General features: G+C 43.0%; 1 protein-coding gene across 9 annotated transcripts; it reads right to left on the bottom strand.

Annotated features, from left to right (window-relative positions):
* LOC120060354 (protein kinase C-binding protein 1-like) lies at positions 1–18,552 on the bottom strand. Of its 9 annotated transcripts, none has more exons than XM_039009609.1 (21): positions 18,081–18,552; positions 11,475–11,545; positions 10,973–11,124; positions 9,960–10,181; positions 9,553–9,666; positions 8,334–8,399; positions 7,896–7,988; positions 7,713–7,800; positions 7,567–7,622; positions 7,406–7,483; positions 7,169–7,284; positions 6,534–7,045; positions 6,193–6,330; positions 5,830–5,988; positions 5,141–5,674; positions 4,546–5,037; positions 2,388–2,587; positions 2,004–2,084; positions 1,816–1,894; positions 1,412–1,651; positions 1–1,283 (listed from the first exon to the last, which is right to left on the bottom strand). In XM_039009609.1, the coding sequence occupies exons 1-21, from the start codon at positions 18,092–18,094 to the stop codon at positions 1,114–1,116; spliced, it is 3,675 nt and encodes a 1,224-aa protein (XP_038865537.1). In that variant the 5' UTR covers positions 18,095–18,552; the 3' UTR covers positions 1–1,113. The 9 variants fall into 9 exon arrangements, with proteins under 9 accessions (XP_038865537.1, XP_038865564.1, XP_038865555.1 ...); XM_039009636.1 differs by lacking the exon at positions 18,081–18,552 and adding an exon at positions 17,682–17,795; XM_039009627.1 differs by lacking the exon at positions 18,081–18,552 and adding an exon at positions 15,245–15,588.
* Positions 18,553–24,388: the final 5,836 nt, after the last annotated feature.

Below are 24,388 nucleotides of genomic sequence, written 5' to 3'. Positions count from 1 at the left end.
TTTCAGAACATACTTTATTTATTTACAGAATGTAAACAAACAAGACATTAAATACAACAGAGTTGATTTAGTCACTTCTCTATACAGGGAGGAATGATTCCATTACAGTAGATTGTAGTAGGAAAATAGTTTGAAAGTCAAATGACATTTCCTGCTCTCAGATGAGTGAATAAGGTGTAGAGCGCTTAAACCTGACTCACAAAGACTTGTTCGCTGTAGTTTATCATTTTCAACCAGCTACATTTACATTTTGGAATTATGTGGCAGACACATTGAAAAATGTAACAGCCTTAAATGTAGTGGTGTATTATGTTACCTCAAAAACTAGGCCTGTGTTTGCCATAAATATGGTTTATTTCTCAGTGACAACATGCGTATAACACAGATATGAATTCAGGACAAATGGCAGCATTATGATGAACACGAGACCCAAGGGATGAAAGAAAAACATTCCGAAATGGAAAAGCCTATCTTTAAACCATATCTTAATTCAACAGGCAGTATATTGAACATTATCTCTGCAATAAACTGTAGGCAACATTCTGGTATAAATAAATTAACATACACAATTGTAGAAAAAAAGACATTTGTGTTAACACTCATCTGAAGCCATGTTCCATTCTTGTCCGTTCACATCGAGTTTGGGCATCTGGGTGATCATTGACCAAACTCCAGTACCAAAACTTATTATGCACTCCCAATAAATGTTTATTAATATTACAGATAATAATAGATACACTTTCTGCTAAACTTTCTATGCATCTTACTCACACACCTACTCCTCAAATTTGGCCATAATGCTGCTTCTCTATGAGCTTGCAAAGGGAGTGTAATGTACTGCCTGTTGCTGACAGTGATTGCGAGAACAGGTAGTGCCCTCTAGTGGTTACTTGTCCCACAGTGCATTGGACATTCATCTCCTGGAAATACAGTAAGTATACTTGAGATGGATAAGGATGATTGTAGATTTTTGGGAAAGATTAAATTCCGGTCATTAACAAAAAAAGAGCCTTTGGATTACTCCAGAGCAGCAGCTTGAAAATATAAAGTGTCGATAGTTTTATGTTACAGGTTCAAGTGCAATAACTCAATGGTTGGGGCAAGGGCTCAGTGTTAGGAAAGGCTGACAGTGACATTGTCCTTGCTTTTCTCCACGTTAGAGTCTTTGTCTGTGGGTGCGGATGTCGTTCCTCTGGGAGAGGTTTGACCACTTGACTGTCCTGAGGCTTTGTTTGGGCCGTCTGCCGTGGACCCCGACTCAGGCTCTTGCTGTGAGGCTGTCGCTATAAAAAGAGAACAGAAATATATAACTATACAATTGTAAGACAATTGATACCTGTAGTCAGATGGATTCAATATTCTTTAACTAATATCAATTCAGCTTTGAATATGGCTGGTGCGTGTGCGTTACCTGATTGTGTGCAGGACTTCATGTGTTCTGGCCAGTGGGCTTGCTGGCAGGGATAGTCACAGTAGCTGGTGTTCCAGCAGCAGTAGAATATGGCCTCCTTCTTGCAGTTGGCACACCACTGCTTCTTCTTGGTCTCGTCTACCGCCTGTTGTTTCTCCACCTCCATCTGCTTCTTCACCTCCGCCATCAGTCGCTCCCTCTCCTGCTCCAGACTTTGCCTCATCTCCGCCATGGTTAACTCTGCACATGCACACACATCAGACAATAACATAACCTTTTCTGTAGAATAATGTGATTACTTCTCCTTAGTCAATGACATTCGTTGTTATATTGACAGACAGTCCTTGACCCAGATTTGCCAAGGTCATCTGCAGTTTAAGCTAGAGTAATGTAAAGGTCCTTACCTAGATTGTGCTTCATTTCTGACAGCTCCTGTTGATGAAGCCACTGCAGTTTTTCTATTTCAATTCTCAATCGTCTAATCTGTGTGGGAGAGACAAGGACATACACTCAGACTCCCCAGAGTCATACAGCTAACTATTATAGGTATGGTGGTATTCAGTCCCTCTGAGGGAGACCAGCAGATACCTACCTCTGCTAATGTGTTCCCTGAAGTGTTTTTGGAAAGGTCTGTATACAGCTCAGTCACAGTCCCTTTGATTGTATCCATTATCTGAGGGATAAAGGAGACCTGAAGCAAAAACTTTTCGGAAGTAAGCTTTATGCAATCTCTTTGAATGCAGACCCATCACACTCTTGAGTACCCAAGAGGCCAATGACTATTCATACCTTAAATAAAAGACAGATAACAAAAAAAAATACATATTTAATCTATCTGGCATATGTAAAATTGTCCCCCAAAAGTGTGCATGCTTCAATAAGCCTTGCTCCAAGCCCCAAACCATAATACTGATAGTGTAGTGTACAGCCTTCAGCTTGCTTACTCTGGCCATCGATCCAAGCCTCGCATACTTACTTTATTAGTGTACTTTGCAATGTCAGCTGCTACGTCTGCTGATGCGGTGGGGATCTGGAAGTCCCCTGCCATGGAGGATGGGGTGGAGGGGCCACTACCTAATCCAGGGGCTGCCATCATGGCCACAGAGGGTGGGGTACTGGTCACCAGGGTAACAGACGACGTGGACGTACTGAGTGGAGGGTCTTTCTGCTGGACAGCTAGAGTAAACAACAAGAACCAATACTAAATCAGTGACATGGTTTAGACCCTTTCTTCTTTAATGTTGCTGCCCCTATCATCGCCAAGCATATCTCTGACCATTTTAACCTGTCTCTCCTCTCTGGGGAGGTTCCCGTTGCTTGGAAGGCAGCCATGGTTCGTCCATTATTTAAAGGGGGAGATCAAGCTGATCCTAACTGTTATAGGCCCATTTCTATTTTGCCCTGTTTATCATAAACTTGTCAATCAACTGACTGGCTTTCTTGATGTCTACAGTATTCTCCTGGTATGCAATCTGGTTTCTGCTCAGTTTATGGATGTGTCACTGCAACCTTAAAGGTCCTCAATGATGTCACCATTGCCCTTGATTCCAATGTTGTGCTGCTATTTCTATTCACTTGCCCAAAGCTTTTGATACGGTAGACCATTCCATTTTTTGTGGGTCTGGTTTGCTAACTACCTCTCTCAAAAAGTGCAGTGTATAAAGTCAGAAAATCTGCTGTATCAGGAATAGCCTGTCACCAAGGGAGTACCCCAAGGATCAATCCTAGGCCCCACGCTCTTCTCAATTTACATCAACAACATAGCTCAGGCAGTAGAAAGCTCTCTTATCCATTTATATGCAGATGATAGTCTTATACTCAGCTGGCCCCTCCCCAGATTTAGTGTTAAACGCTCTACAACAAAGCTTAGTGTCCAACAACTTTCTCTGCCTTTAATAACCTTGTTCTGAATACCTCCAAAACGAAGGTCATGTGATTTGGTAAGAAGAATACCCCTCTCCCCATAGGTGTGATTACTACCTCTGAGGGTTTAGAGCTTGAGGTAGTCGCCTCATACAAGTACTTGTGAGTATGGCTAGACGGTACATTGTCCTTCTCATATCAAAGCTACAGGCTAAAGTTAAATCTTGACTTGGTTTCCTCTATCGTAATGGCTCCTCTTTCACCCCAACTGCCAAACTAACCCTGATTCAGATGACTATCCTACCCATGCTATATTACGGAGACGTAATTTATAGATCAGCAGGGAAGGGTGCTCTCGAGCGGCTAGATGTTCTTTACCATTTGGCCATCAGATTTGCCACCAATGCTCCTTATAGGACACATCACATCACTGCACTCTATACTCTTCTGTAAACTGGTCATCTCCGTATACCTGTCGCAAGACCCACTGGTTGATGCTCATTTATAAAATCCTCTTAGGCCTCACTCCCCGCATCTGAGATATCTACTGCAGACCTCATCCTCCACATACAACACCCATTCTGCCAGTCACATTCTGTTAAAAGGTCCCCAAAGCACACACATTCCTGGGTTGCTCGTCTTTTCAGTTTGCTACAGCTAGAGACTGGAACGAGCGGCAACAAACACTCAAACTGGACAGTTTTATCTCAATCTCTTCCTTCAAAGACTCAATCATGGACACTCTTACTGACAGTTGTGGCTGCTTCGCGTGATGCATTGTTGTCTCTACCTTCTTGCCCTTTGTGCTGTTGTCTGTTCCCAATAATGTTTGTACCATGTTGTGCTGCTGCCATGTTCTGTTGCTACCATGTTGTTGTCATGTTCTGTTGCTACCATGTTGTGTTGCTACCATGTTGTGTTGTCATGTGTTGCTGCTATGGTGTTGTCTTAGTTCTCTCTTTATGTGGTGTTGTGTCTCTTGTCGTGATGTGTTTTGTCCTATATTTTATTTATTTTTAGTTATATTTTTAAAGAAAATTTAAAAACAGCCTCCGTCCCCGCAGGTCTTTTGCCTTTTGGTAGGCAGTCATTGGAAATAAGAATTTGTTCTTAAATTACTTGCCTAGTTAAATAAAGGTTAAATAAATAAAAATAAAACATCACAGCGATGGTTTTTAGGCCTGCAGTTGAACCTCATACTGTAGTTTTTTTGCTGTGTCCATTTTCTCTGTAGTGTGCTAATTTAATTTTCAACTAATATTGTGGTGTACCTTTGACAGATTGCCTGGTCTGGTACCGCGTGCTTTGGGAAGGTTGCTGTGGCAATGAAGATGTTGCAGATGCTGGCGTTTGCGGCATTGTCTGTGGCTGGCCTGGTGATGCTGCCTGCAGCTGAGGCGTATCTGGCTGCTGATTTTGTTGCTGCCGCTGCACCTTCTGCATGTGCCACTTCTGGGAGGAAGTCTGGAACCTGTTGGTGGGGTTCCACACCACCGCCCGCTGCACCACCGGGACAGTCTCCCTGGGCAGCAGAGGGCGCTGTTTCTTCACTGCTGTGGTGGCAGAGGAGGATGTGATGGGGGCCATCGGTAGTGTGGCATTGGGGAGTGTGGTGGGGGCGATGGTGGTGGAAGAAGCAGTAGTGAAGGACACCATGTTTAGAGGGATGGCTAGTGGAGAATGTGATGAATCTTTCATACTGGGGGTTAAGAAATGGGCTGTGTTGTTTTGAGATGGAGTAAGGGAACTTGACAGGGCTTTACCTACAATAAAAAGAAAATATTAATAACAGCATCTGTTTTGGTTAAACTTTTTTCTCGCTTTCATATTTTATCAACTAGTGATAGAGAACAGGAGGACTCTCACCCTCTGTCTTATTGGCTGGTGGATTTTTGGTGGCGCGTGAATCTTTCCTACTCTTCTTCCGGTCTCTGCCCCCCTGGTCCTCCCCCAGGTCAATCACCAGTTCCCTCTCAGAGTCGGAGTCGTCCACCACAGAGGGCTGCCTAGCCTCCTGCTTCACCTGGGGCTTCTCTCTGGATGCCGGGGATACTGGGGCTGCTTTTGCTTCCTCTGGGAGGTCTTTGTCCGAGTGTACACCCTGATTCTCTTTAGATGAGGATTCAGAGAGGGTAGATGGTGCCCCCACATCCCCCATGGTTACCGTGGCAGTTGCTGGCCCCTTTGTTTTGACCTCATTTAGGCTGGGGGGCAGGGGGTCTTTGGATCCCCTCTTGGAAGAGTCCTTCTCGCCCTTGTCATTGGCCTTTGTGTGTTTGCCTGCCTTAGGTTTCTGTTCCTCGTCGCTGGCATCACTGTCACTCGAATCTGATTTATCAGAGTCCTCTGAGTCGCTGTGTTCTACTCCCTTATACACATCCTCAGAGATCTCATCTATACCTGTACACAGCAGAGGGGAAGTTGGGGTAAATGTATAACGTCAAAGGTTCTTTTGGTTGTTTTCATACAAATGGACTAACTGAAAACAAAGTAGTTGACTGGTGCCCCTATCTTCATAACTGGTGCTTTACTAGCGGTGTGGCGAGTTCACTCACCCAGCTGGGCCTTGCAGCTCTCAATGGTTTTGTCCAGGTTGAGCTGGAAGCGGCTCCTGATCTGTCTCTTGGGCGAGGTGAGGACTGGTGGGGCCCCCTGCTGTTGCTGCTGTACAGTCTCACTCAACTCCTTTAGGTCCATCTCGGCTTTGCTACGGTCTGACAGGCCAGCACACAAGATCACAAACAATGTTATTGACAAGTTGAAATCCACTCCAATCACTAGACCAAGTAGGAATGTCTACATATGGTTAAGGTTTATGGATATGGTTTTGCTGTCATGAAGCCTTTCCCAGGTGTGCTAAATAGGTGAGCTTTGAAGATGATTGTGGTGTGACTGAGGGCAGGTGTGTGGCAGCTCACCCAGGTTGAGGTTAAGGATGCTCCCTGTGAGAGTTGCTTTCTCCTGCTTGGGGACTAGAGCAGGACCCTGGGAGAGGAACGGTTTAGGGCTGTCATTGGCACCAGAGGCAGGACCAGGTCGAGTGGAAGCAGGTGATGCTGTGGAGAGTGCGCAGATATATCTATCAATGTCATGCTCTTCTCAGGATCTTAATTTAAGTGGCAGGTATAAAAAAAAATAACATGCCCTGTGTTTACAGTTCTTGATTTATACCGAAAACCAGAGTCTAGGTCACTGTTACAGTATATTTCATATTCCCCTAGGACTACAGACTGTCAGACAGGCAGTGTGCAGTACCTACCTGTGCAGTCCATGGACTCCTCCCCAGCACTATAGTGGCTGACTGGGGCTCTAGCCGGGCCCTTTTCTGGTGTATCCAGCTCTCCATCAGAGCCTGTGTGAGCAGAGGAGTTGGTGCTCATGGGCGAGCGGGGCATATCTGTCAGGGAGATCCTCCGGCCTGTACTCCCTCCAACCCCGCCCATGCCCCCGCCCCCGTCAGACAGCATGCTCCTGGCCAAGGGCATCTTGGGAGATGCAGTCATGTCAAAGTTGAACTTGATCTTCTCCTGCTTCTCGGGCCGGACCGAGCCGGACGAGGGGTTGGCAGGATCCAGCAGCATTTGGTACTGGTTATCAGGGGTGTAGGGTGTCCGGAAGGGGGCATAGTTGAACACTCCAAACTTCTTCCTCATGTTCTCCACGTAGACCTCCATCTCCTGCATGGCACTGTTGAAGATGCTCTTAGTCTTCTTCACAGAAAAGGGAATCTCCCTGGACATGAGGTAGCAGTTGTTTAAGGGGACCCACGCCCTGGAAGGTGAAGAATAATAATACAACGGAACAGCTGAATAGACACAGAGGATAGAGACGGAGAGCTGTGAAATACCAAATGAACTGATGAGTAAAAGTGACATAGTTAAGTACCAAAAGTACCTGTCGTGCTGCCCGAAAAAACGAGCATCCACCTGCCCGTCTTTGTCCCGCAGTGCTTTGGCAGGCCAGAATGGAAACCCCTTCAGCTTGGCCCACACGAGAGGGTGAGGATTACTCTGAGCAAAGTAAACAGGAAGACTAGTTATCATACTGAGACCATTATACAGACCACATTCAGTATACACAAGGTACTACAATTCAAATGTATGACGCGTTTAGCACAAGCTTTGAACTCACGCATGGCTCACAGAACCAGTTGTCTCTCTTTTGGCAAGCTGACAGATAGCACTCCGGACAGACCTCAATCTCATTCATCTGAAAGAGAAGAATCATTGTACGTGTAAGAAGAATCTCTTCTGAAGGCCTGAAAGAATTTTTGGCCGCATACCCACACTTACCTCATGTTCACAGATTTTCACTATGACTTTAGCTGTGGCAGTAAGCTTATGATTGCCTAAAATAAGAAGGTCACAGTGAGTAATCATTACAAATCAGTTATTGATAACCAGTAAAAATCCATTGCAATCAAAACAGGGACACAGACCTCCATTATAAATTATGCAGTTGTGTAAAATCCATTTCACATCTGCCAAGAAAGCTTCAGTGCAGCCATACATTTTCTTTTTTGTATTCTGGAAAAATGAAATAGAAAAGGTCAGTGATCAACCACTGGTGAGGTTTGGGATTGTAGTTCTAACCCCAAAGAAAGAAGAGTACATTTTCTAACCTTCTCCAATGTACCGAGATCCATGGCGTGAAATATATACTCTGCGTAGTCTGGATGCTGTTCCAGAGATACTGGCTTCTGGAAGGGTTCCGTCTGGAGAAGAGACAAAAGAGACATGCACAGTGAATTAACCTTCATATTCAAATTCCAAATAGGCCACACTTAGACCAAATCCTAACTTGAGACACACTCATAGCTAAAACTTTAATGTAAATATATAATTGAAATTAATTCAAGATTTAGGTTAAGATTTCAATTGCATCTCAATTTAGGATTAAGCCTTCACTGCATGACCTCCACCACCACAACCCATTACAAACACTCCACCACCCCAGGACAGACAACAGCAACTAAAAACAGACACAAAAAACACTCCAAACAGGAGGAAAATAACGGGGGAAATATGATTAGGTCTTTTTTTTTTGTGTGTTTGATTACCCAATTAAAAGCCTTTCTCTGCGTGGCGCCTGCATGGGGGGAGTGAGATGACGAGCGTGGTTGGTCCTGAAAAAGAGTAAGAGGGGCAACTGTATCCTCACCACAACACCACTTTCCAAAATGGACCCTTGGTTCAATGGTTCCTTTGCTCTTTATGTCATTGTAGAGGAGAGGACTGGCTAAAAACAGGCTTGGGTGGTTTAGTGTTGTTAGAACACCCTTACTTATGGCTTACCATTTTGTAACCAGAACACCAAAGGAAACTTCAGACTTTGAGTATAGTAAATAAGTTCACAGTGTATTGGGGAAGGGGCAATGGACCTCACTGATGGAACACAAAATCAGGTGAAAGCATTGAGCAGTCTTAAAATTCTGACCATATAAACAAGCACACAACCATTATATTGTGTTTGTGTGAGAGAGTTCTGTTCACTCACATTGGAATTACACTGAGTGTACAAAACATTAGGAACACCTTCCTAATATTGAGTTGCATGCCTCTTTGCCCTCAGAACAGCCTCAATTCATCGGGGCATGGACTACAAGGTGTCAAGTTTTCCACAGGGATGCTGGCCCATGCTGACTCCAATGCTTCCCACAGTTGTGTCAAGTTGGCTGGATGTCCTTTGGGTGGTGGACAATTTTTTATAAATGCGGGAATGTGTTGAGCGTGAAAACCCCAGGAGAGATGCAGTTCATGTCACACTCAAACCGGTGTGCCTGACACCTACTACCATACCCTGTTCAAAAGCACTTCAATCTTTTGTCTTGGCCATTCACCCTCTGAATGGCACACATATAAAATCCATGTGTCAGTTGTCTCAAGGCTTAAAAATCCTTCTTTAACCTGTCTCCTCCCCTTCATTTACGCTGAAGTGGATATTATTTAACAGGTGACATCAATAAGGGATCAAAACTTTCACCTGGATTTACCTGCTCAGTCTGTCATTGAAAGAGCAGATGTTCCTAAAGTTTTGTACACTCAGTGTATATGAATTTTACTAACGCTGATCTCTCTGTTCTTCAACAGTTCAATATCTACTGTCAAAACAATTAGTCAATAACAACAGTTAGAAAAGGTAGAAATAAGTAGTTCTTCCATGACAATGTGGGTAAAAGCACAAGCACAAGCCTTTGGAATATGTGCCCTATATACAGTTGATTTAGAATGTTACTGTGACTGATCAGTCAGTTGGAGGAGGGAGGTCAGTGCACTTACACCTGGCTGTTTCATCTTCTGGAGTGAAAACTTTAGCAGGTAAGACAGCTGGTCTATTGTTAGCATCGTCATTGCTTTACTCTGAGTCTCTATGCACTCTGCAACTGTTATTTTCTGAAAGAAAAGAGAGATCTTTTGTTAGCAAAATGTTAGCTTCAAATGTATATTCCCATTTCAAAGGATATTCCCAGTATCAAGCCTCATTTTACTACCTTGACCACATCTTATACCAACATGGTCAGAATTTCTTGTAACTCCAAGATTTTTCTCAACTCTGTAAATTCCATAAAATAGGGATGTCTGTCATCATGGTCCGGCCTCAAGCCCCAGCCTCCCATGCATTTTAAGGTTCTAAAGTTGTCTTCCTGGTAGACAACTGGTTTTCGGTCCCACCCACAAGCGAGTACCTCACATTCAGGGCAGAACCAGTCACCCTCGGGCTCTGCGGGTAGTTTGAGGCACTTGGCGTGGTACACCCTCGGGCAGAGCTCACAGCAGAGCACCTGACCCTCGCGGTGGCACAGCCAGCAGTAGAAGTCATTTCTGCCGTCCTGCGGCACAACATCAACAGGGTCTGTGGTGAGTGCTGGCTGCTTCACATAGTAAAAGGGACCATGTCTTAGTTCTGACTGAAATGCAGGCAAGAGAAAGAGAACGTTTGGGGTTTCAAAAATCAGGTGTGAGATTACATGAGCAGCATAGCAGACATGAAAAAAACAATTACAAATATGTTTTTCAAAAAACACAATAGTTACATAGTAACTGTCCAAAACAGACTGCTTAGAACCCTGTGTTGCGACATAAGGCATTAAAACATTGATTAATTGACCATTCCTGGTATCAGACTTGAAGAGAATCATTACTGTAGATTATATTACAAATCCCCTTTCAAAGGTCAAGACAGTGAAAAGGATCAGTTTGAGAAACTAGCCTTTAGTATCGCTTACTGATTGGATCTGATAAGCAGTCTGTGTTTTGGTCCACACCTGTTACTTTTTTTGCATTGAGACAAGCTTTGATCCATGGCTTTTAAGCCCAGGTTGCTATTGTAATTTACCATTTATAAGTGCTAATCATTAATAGTCTCAGTGTGAGTGAGCAACAGCCGAAGCATTACCAATCACTTGATTTCAGTAGGCAAAATTTGTAAAACAAGCATGCAAACACATTAATGAAACAATTTAGATAAATCTTATTACAGTAAGCCTATATGGCCTAATACTATGTAACACTATAAGAAAAGATAAACCTCATGGTGTCACAAACATAAAATAGTCCCATGGCATACCAAAAGACAACTGGAACAGAAAATGTTATACATCGTTTTTTCAGTAGGATCTATTTCAGTGTAACAGAAACCCAGCAGCCTCTGAAAGCACAACAGTGTGAGCACAGAGGAGCAGGGAGGGGGAGGTCGCACCTGGTCTTTACTGCTGCTGACCGCTCCTGGTTTCTTCTTCTTTTTGACCGGACTGGGGGAAGTCTCAGCCGGGGAGTGACCATTAGACGAGTGAGGGGGGCTGGGCACCTTGCGTTTCTGGGCCGCCCGCTCCACTGACCCTGGGTCCGAAACTGCAGGGAGGGGGTCAAATGTCAGGCAAGCCAACATGACAGATGTATTATTTCCCAGAAGAAAGTGCATGTACTGGCCATAGAACAGTAGATGTTCATTGTTTTCATACAGTACAGAAGATAAAAACCGGTTACCATAGTGATAAGCCATGACAGCGATATGAACAGAAGCAGCACATTAGCCTCCATCTTATACCGCTTGTGATTCAGCTCTGTACCAGACACATACATACAGTAGCCTACACTCAACATGGGAGCAATAAAATAAAGCCTTTCACCACCACCACATACTGCCTGTAGGCATAGGCATAAATAGGTGAAAGTACAGCTCAGCTTTCAGTGTTTCTCACCTTTGGATCGTGTAGATATCTCCATCCCCTCTACTGCATCCGACTCAGTCGTCACCTCCTCCTCAGCCAAACTGGCAGAGAAAAGAGATGCACTATTAAAGCCCTGTTATGACAATACCTACAGAAAGACTCCCAACATAAATCAATTCATCCAATGCCTTTTTACAGTTTGACTCACTATGTTTACACCAGACATTGCTTAATCTACAGTATGTTCAGTATGCACGTGGTTTCGCAACACCATCTACTAAGTAACAATCATAAATCACACTGTATAAAAGCATCTGCTGAAATACTTGTGTGTAAATGTAAAACCAAAGTCTCACAAATCTTATTTGTATCATTTTAGTATCATTTCCAGAGGAAAGACAATCCCGTCTGACTGTAAAGGTCTGCTTCAACACTGACCCACTCTCTCGGTCTCACTACAATGGGGTTATTCTTAGAGCGAGAGTCTATTTGGCCCGGAGGCAAACTCTGTCTAAACCAATCCTGACTGGACACAGACACACACTGTTCGCTTTGGTGCAGAGGTATCATAAATCTACAGGCTACGGCCAGCAAGAGTCCCTCTCTTATTGGGAGAAGGAAAATGTCTAGTAAAGCAGTGTTCTAATGTTCAGAGTTCCAGAGTGTGAAACTGACAGAATGTGATTAAGTTGAAGGTCAACAATCATCTGTCAGTGCCTCAGAACAATGTCCCAGGGATTAGATTTGCTTTTCTGGAGCCATGCATTTCATAACATGGGGTTGAATCCTATCTACACATGAACTCAAACACATGTCATGCATTGATGCCAAAAGTGGATTTCTCAAATGGACAAATTACACACAGAGACACATCTACAGGAATTGACTGGGCATGGATGTTATGTAACTAACTATTATTAACTAACAGCTAAATGCGTTCTAGTTTCAAACTCAACATGGGGTCGTTCCATATGATTTCAATTACTTTCTGATTGCACCTCTTTTGATTTGAGCAAAACCTTCCATACATGTTTGCCCATGGTAGAAAGGGACTTTTTGAACCTGAACACTAAAACATTCAGGAGCGAGAGGGGCTGAAAGAAGACCCATTTTGCATACCCCATTCTACCATGAGACATCCGTGTCTTCCCTAAAAAAGATAAACAGTTGAGTTTGATATAATTTGAAAGCTTACAAACAGGGTTGTGAAACTATTTTATGATTGAAAAAATATATTTTAATGTTTTAAATTAAAACAATTTTTTTCAGCTTTAGCGTCAATTACCCAAAAACAAACGTATGTGGACACCCCTTCAAATTAGTAATTTTGGCTATTTCAGCCACACCCATTGCTGACACATGTATAAAATTGAGCACACCGCCATGCGATCTCCATAGACAAACATTGTCAGTAGAATGGCCCGTACAGAAGTGACTTTCAACGTGGCACCGTCATAGGATGCCCGTCTTTCCAACAAGTCAGTTTGTCAAATTTCTGCCTTGCTAGAGCTGCCCCAGTCAACTATAAGTGCTGTTACTGTGAAGTGGAAACGTCTCAACAACTCAGCCGCGAAGTGGTAGGCCACACATGCTCACAGAACGGGACCGCAGAGTGCTAAAGCGCGTAAAAATCGTCTGTCCTCGGTACTGAGCAACACTTACTACCGAGTTCCAAATTGCCTCTGGAAGCATCAGCATAAGAACTGTTCGTCGGGAGCTTCATGAAATGGGTTTCCATGGCTGAGCAGCCGCACACAAGCCTAAGATCACCGTGGGCAATGCCAAGCGTCGGGTGTAGTGGTGTAAAGCTCGCCGCCATTGGACTGGAGCAGTGGAAACACGTTCTCTGGAGTGATGAATCATGCTTCACCATCTGGCAATCCGACGGACAAATCTGGGTTTGGCAGATGCCAGGAGAACGCTACCTGCCCGAATGCATAGTGCCAACTGTCAAGTTTGCTGGAGGAGGAATAATGGTCTGGGGCTGTTTTTCATGGTTCGGGCCCCTTAGTTCCAGTGAAGGGAAATCTTAACGCTACCGCATACAATGACATTATTGACGATTCTGTGCCTCCAACTTCTTGGCAACAGTTTGGGGAAGGACCTTTCCTGTTTCAGCATGACAATTCCCGTGCACAAAGCGAGGTCCATACAGAAATGGTTTGTCGAGATCGGTGTGGAAGAACTTGACTGACCTGCACAGACTTGACTGACCTGCAATGACCATCTAAACCCCTTTGGGATGAATTGGAACACTGACTAGGAGCCAGGCCTAATCGCCCAACATCAGTGCCCAACCTCACTAATGATCGTGGCTAAATAGAAGAAGTCCCCACAGCAACATTCCAACATCTAATGGAAAGCCTTCCCAGAAGAGTGGAGGCTGTTATAGCAGCAAAGGGGGGACCAACTCCATATTAATTTTGGATTTTGGAATGAGATGTTTGTCCACATACTTTTGGTCATGTAGTGTATGTTGTAGCTTAGACCCTATTTTACACCATCTGAGGTGTTTGTGTTGTAGAGATAATAGAATAGACATTTCCATTCAACTTGACATTCGACAATGGGTGGACCAGAGGCCATCTTTCTGGTAGTGATTGGAAGTTAAAGTTTAAATTAAATGTAAATGTCAATGGCGTACCAGCTAGATTGCAGGGGTCTGAAGGGATAGATCCACTATTTCTATGGTTGAAATGACACTCACCCTGCATTCAAGAAAATCCTATGTCTCAACCAATGGCGGGCATAACAAACACTTCAGATAATGTAAAATAGGGTTTAAAAATGTGAGTTTATGCCTTTTTAGATAAATGTTAAAGCTTAAAAAATAACAATTGTTTAAACACTTTTTTCAAGAAATCATAGAATAGTTTGACAAACCTGTTGGTAATCTAAAAATGATATCAAACTCAACCGTTCGCGTCACCCATGAATCCTGAGCCCACAACCATTGGGCCCCAATACCTACTGAGACAGGTCAAGGCTGAACTGAGGCCAGGGGCAATGGAGAACCATCCGCTCTAAAACTGCATGGTGACTACAATGCCATAGTCATTTCCCTCTAAAATGGGACTACCCCAGTCTCATGCGTTTTATATCCCTCAAGTCAAGAGTGAAGCAACTCAAACATTACTGTTTCATTGTCTTGAACAAACACAGCCCCAGCCCTATGAACACATCATTTAAATGCACACTTCCTTGAATTTAAAAAAGGTACTTTCTTGTGGGAAAGCCACTGCTTCATAAGAAAACTGTCAAACAGGTTTTACGCAATATCAGCTCAAAATGAGCATCACCTTGTTTCAGACATTTTTTTTTTTACGCCACGGCACAAGCTACTGTCTCACAGCTCAGATGGGTTCAATTTCACCAGCTTTTTCTTTAGCTCTTGGAGAGAGCAGCATAATTAGAATGCGAAAGTGTGGGATACAAAGACAGCAGCTCCCTGTTAGAGAAGCAAATGTAGTCCCTTTTCCACCATTTCTTTATCACCCCTCTGTCTCTCTCTTCTCCATCTCGGGGGCAGAAAATTACAGAGACAGAGCACTGGCTTTACTGGCCTCCACCTCTGATAAAGGCTTTCAGCACAGAGAGTCTGCCTCAGCAACATCCCCTTTTCCTCCGGTCAGATACGCAGAGCAAGAGACAGTGAAAACACACTAAACCAATGCCTACAACACCCTTCTTGTAGTTAAATTTCCGAAAATACATTATTTTCATTAATATAGTGATATAATCCCTCCCACGCCCTCTCTGACAGAACACCCATGCTTCAATGTAGGAAATTGACAGCATACCTTTTTTTTCTCTTTACGCACAGAATACAGATTCTTCAGCCTTTTTAAATTGTTATTCTTTCTTATTTTAATTTTTTTGAGGCCGGTGGGGGATGAGACAAAGATTGGTGCAGAATTTTCCAGAAGGGCCTTGCTCTCCCTGCTGCTCTCCCTGCGATCGTCAATCTTTAACCTCAGCTGTGGACTGCCGATTGGTTTGAGCGCCACACGGAGGTGCCTGATTGGGCGCCTGGCTCAGAGTGCCACACAGGCTCTCTTCTCCCCTATCTCCTCAGACACAGTGCTGCAATGCAGAGAGGATTTCTCCTCACTATCACAAAACCCCTGGAACCAAGTCCCTCACTCCCTCAAAGCCCATATAGTCCTCACTGGTTGTGTGCATTTTCTAAAACATGGGGGATGTAGTTACACAGGCAGAAAGGGAGCGTATCAGATTCCCTCCAATCTCACTCCACAGCTATGAGGCAGTGTGTGTGGCGTCCATTTTGAAGACATTCCCTTATTGCCTGCCTGCTGAGAACACTGCACACACGGCTCCAGTCGAGACGAGCTGCTGTAGAGATCACACACAGCTTACCAGTAGACCGGCTCACAGGAATGCAGGAAGGGCCTTACACTGAGCACAAAGACAGGGCTGAAAATGTCACAGGCCTCAAAATCAAAATGGTCGGCTGTGGTTAAGACTGGAGAACATGCTGCCAACACCCTTTTCTTCCCAGTCCAACACTTTCCTACTGGCTTTTCTTCTGGACCTTTACAATGTGTCAATACTTGTAACCAACAGTGGTATTGCTATTACTTATTTTATTCTGCCAGTGCCACTTTGAACCATAATTTCTATTTGTAGTTAACTAAATACTAATGCTGCCATTAAAAAGATTATGATAGACAAAAACAATGATGGTTTAACATGGAGAACAAATCCGAATGACATGAAGGTCGTTAGAAAAGGTCAGACAACACAGGTGTGGTGAATAAAAGCAAAAGTGGCAGCATGAATTGGTTTTCTTGTTTGGACCATTATTACAAAGCACAGCTGGTCGTAACTCTAGAAAACCCTTCTCTCAGTAGGGTTTTCAGCAGTTAGCTTCGCCCACTGCTGGCCATGTGAACTACAATTCTGACGCCGTATTAGAAACATCAATAATCATCGCTTGCTAAGCGGTTTTCGAAACATACGGCCCTTTCATATCAGTGATAAAGAATCTTTCAAATAAAAAAGATACACTTACTGTAACGTTAGCAGATTTTCACAGATCCATACACTGTGTGCCTCCAGTTGACTAACTACACTTCCTCCCCAGTTACGCTGACACACAGGTGCATGGTAGATAGCTATTTAGCACAGGTGGTCACCTTTGTTTTCTGTCGGTCTTCCTTAAACAAGCGCTGTAACATGGCGATATGGCCGTGTGGGAATACTAATAAAAGGTGTGTATTAATTTAACCTTTTGTGTTTAGAAAAGTATTTCTCGCTGATATGAAATATACGTTTCTTATGTTTCCAAAACAACTGTTAAACCTGACGCTTGCTGTAAAAGTTAACAAAAGTCCCCCAAGAAGAAGATACATTGATCAATGTGCGCTAAAGGTAGTTAGCATCTATCAATGGGTTAAGTCGGTGGCAGCACCTCAAATCCTCACGCCAGACAGGAATGAAGAGATTATGGGCATTACCAAAGACCATTCACAAAAAGGCACTGGATGAAAAGGTTTGCTCTCCATTCAATTCATTAAGAAGAACCATTGTACGGTAAAAAGTAATGTGTTTTGACTCCATGAATTAGAGGCAATTGGGCGTTACATGCCAGAAATAATATGATAGTTTGCATGGTTGTTGACAAAACATCTGCTGACATACAGCATTGGTCTATGTGTGTGAATTATATGAGTTCCACTACAGAATTAAATATTCTTATATCCTTCTTGGGATAATGATATTTTTCTGTCCAAGGCTGTCTGAAACAGCCCTGCTTCCCTTCGTCAGGCTTCACATGATATCACCCAGAGTGCCTAGAGCCAAGGCACAGAAAGGGGAAGCTCTCTGAAATGGCTGCCACTCCACAGCAAAGAGAAAGCAGTGAACTGAAAAAGACCATTAGGCAGATTTTCTCACCAGATACTAAACCTTTGAGGAATATAATCTAACATTCAGAGAGATTTTAGTTTGGCTAGTTGTTCAATATACAAATCCTGTTCAATAATTATACATGCTAAAAGAAGAATGCAAGAACTACCTGTAGGCATAAACAGTAGTCTGGAAAAACAGACTGTACAGCCATGAGAATATGCCTTTTTAATAGTTGCTCTTGTTTGTCCTCAATAAAGATTACTTTCCTGTTTAAAAGGGCATATGATTAAAAGCAGTGCCCTGCTCTAATATCACTGAGGCCTAAATCATTCTTGCTGTGCTGTCATTGCTGAGCTGTCTCTTTACCATCTGTTAAATCCACTGGGATCCCATCTTGAATGTTACAGCTCTCACCTCCCCACACCTTCCATTTTGACTGTACAGGCCTGTGACAGTCATAAACCCTTACAACCTGACAGCCAAGCCAAACGGATCAATCCTGTTCCTTATTCCAACAGGGATATATTCCTCTTGCCATGCTATATTCTGTAAAAAGGTAGTAAAACAGGCTGACCCGTATGTGATCAGAGACATAACCAGCAGAGGCAGCCTGCTGTGCTGTACTCTGCTCTCCTGCCAGGCTCCACTACTGTGCTGTGGGGACTCTCCCCCCTCTCTCCCTGAGACAAACCTATATTCCCAAGGCACATAACATACACAGTAGCTGGTAGCTTATAAAAGTGAAATAATGAAAAGCAAGCTTACCTCTGTGGATGCATGGCTAAAAAACTCAGTGTTTTATGTCAATGCTTATTAAAACATGGAGGACAGCCCTCTGTCCTCACCCTGCTCAGAGCACAGCCACGGCTCTCCAGGCTGGCCGATCGGCTGCTAGGATAGATACCAAGCTGTGAGTGGCCTGCTCTCACTGGCAGGATGTAAGGCTGCAGCTGATTGGCTGGGGCATTTCCTGACTGCTAATCTTTTGTTCTGCACAGGCAGTCAGGAGAAGCGCTGTGGACAGAGGGAGAAACAAGGCCCAAATCACAAAATAAACCATTTCACAGCACAGAACATCAAATAAAACCACATGGTGCTGTAATCCATGCTTGACCCGTCTATATTACAAGGACATTTGGTTGTATTTCACAAAATACAGCAACAGGAGCACGAATACTGGACAGGCCCAAGGCCACATGTTTCAGAAAAGGCCTGTTTCATAGATCCCACCCTTAAGTTAAAATCCTCCGCAGTGAAAAAGTGTTGCACAAATACATGAGAGCAAACAAACAGTGAGAGACAGCGAGGTCGATCTGCAAAGTTTCCCCCTCTTGTAACTGAGATGAACTTGTCCAAAAGCCAACTGAACATCAACACATTACATAACAGTGCAAACAGAGAAAAAAATGTAGATTACTTACTATTTTGAAGACAGAAGTTAACACCAAGTTCTTATGCGCCATCAAATTCTAAAGTGGTCACATAAAAATATACTTTTTATGAACAGATAAGTGATGATTTTATCTAATAAAATAAATACATAATTGCAGGAACTTTTTATGTGATGCTATGGGTATTTAACCAATTATGTTTCTTTGGCAAGTCTGACTAATCAGGGTTTCAAACCTGTACAGTAGGCCAATACTCCAATGATATTACCCCACTAACACAATACTATAATTGTGATTTGTCTGCTTTCCTAAGGGACATTTTCTTTAAAGAAACAGCCTAAACCCTGGCCTATTTTTTTTCTTTACCTTTATTTAACTAGGCAAGTCAGTTAAGAACAAATTCTTATTTACAATGACGGCCTACTCCGGCCAAACCCAGACGACGCTGGGCCAATTGTAAACCGCCCTATGGGGCTCCCAATCACGGCCAGATGTGATACAGCTGGGATTCAAACCAGGGACTGTAGTGATGCCTCTTGCACTGAGATGCAATGCCTTAGACCGCTGCGCCACTCGGGAGCCGATAGCAGAAAGGAGAAATCAAATTAAATACGGGGTTAATAAAACATTTTTAAAAGTAGGGTATTCCTCTCTGCAGTTTGACAATGTACAGTAGTGCCTAGGTCCCTGTGCCTATCACATTTTATTGTTGCCCTCATCGGTAGACTGAATGGCACATTACATTTGCTGAAACTACACAGGGTACCAGTTTATTAACCGTGAGACATTTTGCCTCGTCCCTTTTGCCTGAATAGACAGCTCCATTGTTCATTGTTGGCACTTTGTAGACCATAGACTGTAAAACATATATTTATATATTAATAGGTGTAGCCAAGAGCTGTAGTTCTGCCGAACCTGAAAGAGAACAGTGACCTCTTGTGGAGCCAAATGTGAAAAGGCATTGCATGATGTCACCCCTCCCTGACCTCTTAGCGAGTTGCAACAGAAAAAATGTATTTACATTAAAAGTCATACTTCTTTGAAACGACAAAGGCTATTAACAATTTAGTCAGCTGTATATATAGGTCAAAGGTTTATATAGGTTACTACTTCAAGGGTTTTTCTTTATTTTGACTATTTTCTACGTTGTAGAATAATAGTGAAGACATCAAAACTATTAAATAACACATATGGAATCATGTTGTAACCAAACAAAAGTGTTCAACAAACCAAAATATATTTCATATTTGAGATTCTTCAAGTCTTGGCATTCTCTCAACCAGCTTCATGAGGTAGTCACCTGCAATACATTTCAATTAACAGGTGTGTCTTGTTCATAGCAAAATAGTGTAATTTCTTTCCTTCTTAACATATTTCAGCCAATCAGTTGTGTTGTGACAAGGTAGGGGTGGAATACAGAAGAAAGCCCTATTTGGTAAAAGACCAAGTCCATATTATTGTAAGAACAGCTCAAATTAGCAAAGAGAAACCACAATCCATCATTACTTAGACATGGAGGTCAGTCAATGAGGAAAATTTCAAGAACTTTTAAAGTTTCTTCAAGTGCAGTCGCAAAAACCATCAAGCACTATGATGAAGCTGGCTCTAATGAGTACCACCACAGGAAAGGAAGACCCAGCGTTACCTCTGCTGCAGAGGATAATTTCATTAGAGTTAACTGCACCTCAGATTGCAGCCCAAATAAATGCTTCACAGAGTTCAAGTAACAGACATCTCAACATTAACTGTTCAGAGGAGATTGCGTGAATCAGGCCTTCATGGTCATATTGCTGCAAAGAAACCACAACTTTTTTATTTAACCTTTATTTAACTAGGTAAGTCAACTAACTTCTCTAGGGTAGGGGGCAGCATTCAGAATTTTGGATGAAAAGCATGCCCAAAATAAACTGCCTGCTTCTCGGGCCCAGAAGATATGATATGCATATAACTGGTAGATTTGGATAGAAAACACTCTAAAGTTTCCAAAACTGTTAAAATAGTGTCTGTGAGTATAACAGAACTGATTTGGCAGGCGAAAACCTGAGAAAAATCCATTCGGGAAGTAGTTTTGTTTTTGTAGTTTTCTATTCAATGCCATTACAGTATCCATTGACTTAGGACGGTAGACAATAAAATCACAGTTATGAAAACTTAGGACACTAAAGAGGCCTTTCTACTGACTCTGAAAAACACCAAAAGAAAGATGCCCAGGGTCCCTGCTCATCTGCGTGAACGTGCCTTAGGCGTGCTGCAAGGAGGCATGAGGACTGCAGATGTGGCCAGGGAAATACATTTTAATGTCCGTACTGTGAGATGCCTAAGACAGCGCTACACGGACAGCTGATCGTCCTCGCAGTGGCAGACCACGTGTAACAACACCTGCACAGGATCAGTACATCCGAACATCACACCTGCAGGACAGGTACTGGATGGCAACAACAACTGCCCGAGTTACACCAGAAACGCACAATCCCTCCATCAGTGCTCAGACTGTTCACAATAGGCTGAGAGAGGCTGGACTGAGGGCTTGTAGGCCTGTTGTAAAGGCAGGTCCTCACCAGACATCACCGGCAACGACGTCACCTATGGGCACAAACCCACCGTTGCTGGACCAGACAGGACTGGCAAAAAGTGCTCTTCACTGATGAGTCGCGGTTTTGTCGAACCATGGGTGATGGTCGGATTCGCGTTTATCGTTGAAGGAATGAGCGTTACACCAAGGCCTGTACTTTGGAACGGGATCGATTTGGAGGTGGAGGGTCCGTCATGGTCTGGGGCGGTGTGTCACAGCATCATCGGACTGAACTTGTTGTCATTGCAGGCAATTTCAACACTGTGCGTTACAGGGAAGACATCCTCCTCCCTCATGTGGTACCCTTCCTGCAGGCTCATCATGACATGACCCACCAGCATGACAATGCCACCAGCCATACTGCTCGTTCTGTGCGTGATTTCCTGCAAGACAGGAATGTTGTGTTCTGCCATGGCCAGCGAAGAGCCCGGATCTCAATCCCATTGAGCAAGTCTGGGACCTGTTGGATCGGAGGGTGAGGGCTAGGGCCATTCCCCCCAGAAATGTCCGGGAACTTGCAGGTGCCTTGGTGGAAGAGTCGGGTAACATCTCACAGCAAGAACTGGCAAATCTGGTGCAGTCCATGAGGAGGAGATGCACTGCAGTACTTAGTGCAGCTGGTGGCCAGACCAGATACTGACTGTTACTTTTGACCCCCCTCTCCCCTTTGTTCAGGGACACATTATTCCATTTCTGTTAGTCACATGTCTATGGAACTTGTTCAGTTTATGTCTCTGTTGTTGAATCTTATGTTCATACAAATATTTACACATGTTAAGTTTGCTGAAAATAAACGCATGACAGTGAGAGGACGTTTCTTTTTTTGCTGAATATATATATATATATATACACACACACGTGGATATCTAGCCACACTAGGCCAAGCTAATTAGTTCAACTGGTAACGTTAGCAGTAAGCTAATTGCCAGGTGCAAAATAATTAACTGTAATCTTACTAGGCTAGTTATGAGAATAATTTAATTTGCTGAAAAAACTTTTCATAAGTATCGCTGGCGATATGAGAAAAATACTCACCAAAAGTCTCACTTGTAATTAGACTGGGCTATGCCTACTAGTCGACCAACAACATTTTAATTGGATTTGAACTAGCCTAGGCAACCGATAGTGCAGATCTAGCGCCCATGCACTATGCTATGGGCTGTCTGAGCTAGATTTCACATGCACACTAATAATTCGATATTAAACTGTTGATGGCTGTAGGCCGAGTATGGAAATAGTTATGTAAACACCGTAATCTGCTTATCTTAATCGGCCTAAAGTCAAAATCGAAGTAAGCATACGTTGCTTAGAAAACCAGGTGTTTTAATCGATCTTTCGAATTATTAGGACATGTAAACCGTTTAATGGTGTATTTGATCTGCGCATGTGCTCGCCCCGGTAGGGCAAGCCTTCCTCTTTAACGAGAGACGACTCGTTTTCATGCACATTTTTTTCATTGATAAATACTGCACCAAACATGTTAGTTCGATATAAAATTGCGCGACTAAGATCTAAGCAATGAAATATTTATTTAGTTATCATAGATTAATTCAGACTGTTTTGGGACGTGTATAATGGCAACGGCGTCTTAAAATGGACAAGCAGCACTATAGCCGGGTTTTTTTCTCGTTTTTCAAGCTAAGGTATTTTCATGCGAGCACTCTCGCTCGGTTCGCCAGCCGAAGTGAAGCATGCTGAAGCCTTTAACCCTACAACTCAGTTACTGATGCCAATATCACGTTGAACATGATGAAATTACTAATTGAATATTTAAAAGTCTGTATTAAATCTGTATCAAATCGTTTTTGTCAAGTACAGTTTGCATCAGGTATAAAAGGTGCAGTAAAATGCTTATATGCTATGTCAAGTATGACTTTCAAATATAAAGTGTCTTGGTAGGGCAGTTGAACAGATAGGGTGAATTCGGTTTAAGTGGGCCACTTTTTGCATTTCCAGCTTCTGTAACCTCTTTCGAAATCTATGCAACATATTAGCACAACACAAGATACATTTCTGAAATCCTTAACATGTTTCCTAATCATAAAAAAAAAACATGTTGATATATTCACCGATGACACATTTGTGTCAAACCCATATTTTCAGTTCACATTTGGTAGACTGAGACACCATTATTATACACTACTGGTCAAAAGTTTTAGAACACCTACTCATTCAAGTGTTTTTATTTATTTTTACTATTTTCTACATTGTAGAATAACAAATGATAGTCCCACTAAGCCCAAACCAGATGGGATGGTGTATCGCTGCAGAATGCTGTGGTAACCATGCTGGTTAAGTATGCTTGGAATTCTAAATAAATCACAGACAGTGTCACCAGCAAAGCATCCCCAAACCATAACACCTCCTCCTCCATTCTTTACGGTGGGAAATACACGTGCGGAGATAATCTGTTCACCCACACCGCGTCTCACAAAGACATGGTGATTGGAACCAAAAATCTCCAATTTGGACTCCAGACCAAAGAACAGATTTCCACCGGTCTAATGTCCATTGCTCGTGTTTCTTGGCCCAAGCAAGTCTCTTCTTATTATTGTGGTGTCCTTTAGTAGTGGTTTCTTTGCAGCAAATTGACCATGAAGGCCTGATTCACACAGTCTCCTCTGAACAGTTGATTTTGAGATGTGTCTGTTACTTGAACTCTGTGAAGCATTTATTTGGAATGCAATTTCTGAGGCTGGTAACTGTAATGAACTTATCCTCTGCAGCAGAGGTAACTCTGAGTCTTCCATTCCTGTGGCGGTCCTCATGAGAGCCAGTTTCATCGTAGCGCTTGATGATTTTTGCGACTGCACTTGAAGAAACTTTAAACGTTTTTGAAATGTTCCCGTAGTGACTGACCTTCATGTCTTAAAGTAATGATGGACTGTTGTTTCTCTTTGCTTATTTGAGCTGTTCTTGACATAATATGGACTTGGTGTTTTACCAAATAGGGCTATCTTCTGTATACCCCCCCCAACCTTGTCACAACACAACTGATTGGCTCAAACGCATTAAGAAGGAAAGAAATTCCACAAATTAACTTTTAAGAAGGCACACCTGGTAATTGAAATGTATTCCAGGTGACTACCTCATGAAGCTGGTTGAGAGAA

The sequence above is a fragment of the Salvelinus namaycush genome, chromosome 2 (assembly GCF_016432855.1).
Source record: "Salvelinus namaycush isolate Seneca chromosome 2, SaNama_1.0, whole genome shotgun sequence".
Lineage (NCBI taxonomy): Eukaryota > Metazoa > Chordata > Actinopteri > Salmoniformes > Salmonidae > Salvelinus > Salvelinus namaycush.
The sequence above is the reverse complement of the archived record's forward strand: the minus strand, read 5'-3'. Positions and strand labels throughout refer to the sequence as shown.

Coding starts and splice junctions, on each gene's coding strand:
- LOC120060354 (XM_039009599.1), bottom strand. CDS start 14,462: ATGGTTCTCCATTGCCCCTGGCCTCAGTTCAGCCTTGACCTGTCTCA. Junction 7,623..7,712: donor CTGCATAATTTATAATGGAG/GTCTGTGTCCCT, acceptor TTCTTATTTTAG/GCAATCATAAGCTTACTGCC. Junction 2,588..4,545: donor GACCAGGCAATCTGTCAAAG/GTACACCACAAT, acceptor TGTTTACTCTAG/CTGTCCAGCAGAAAGACCCT.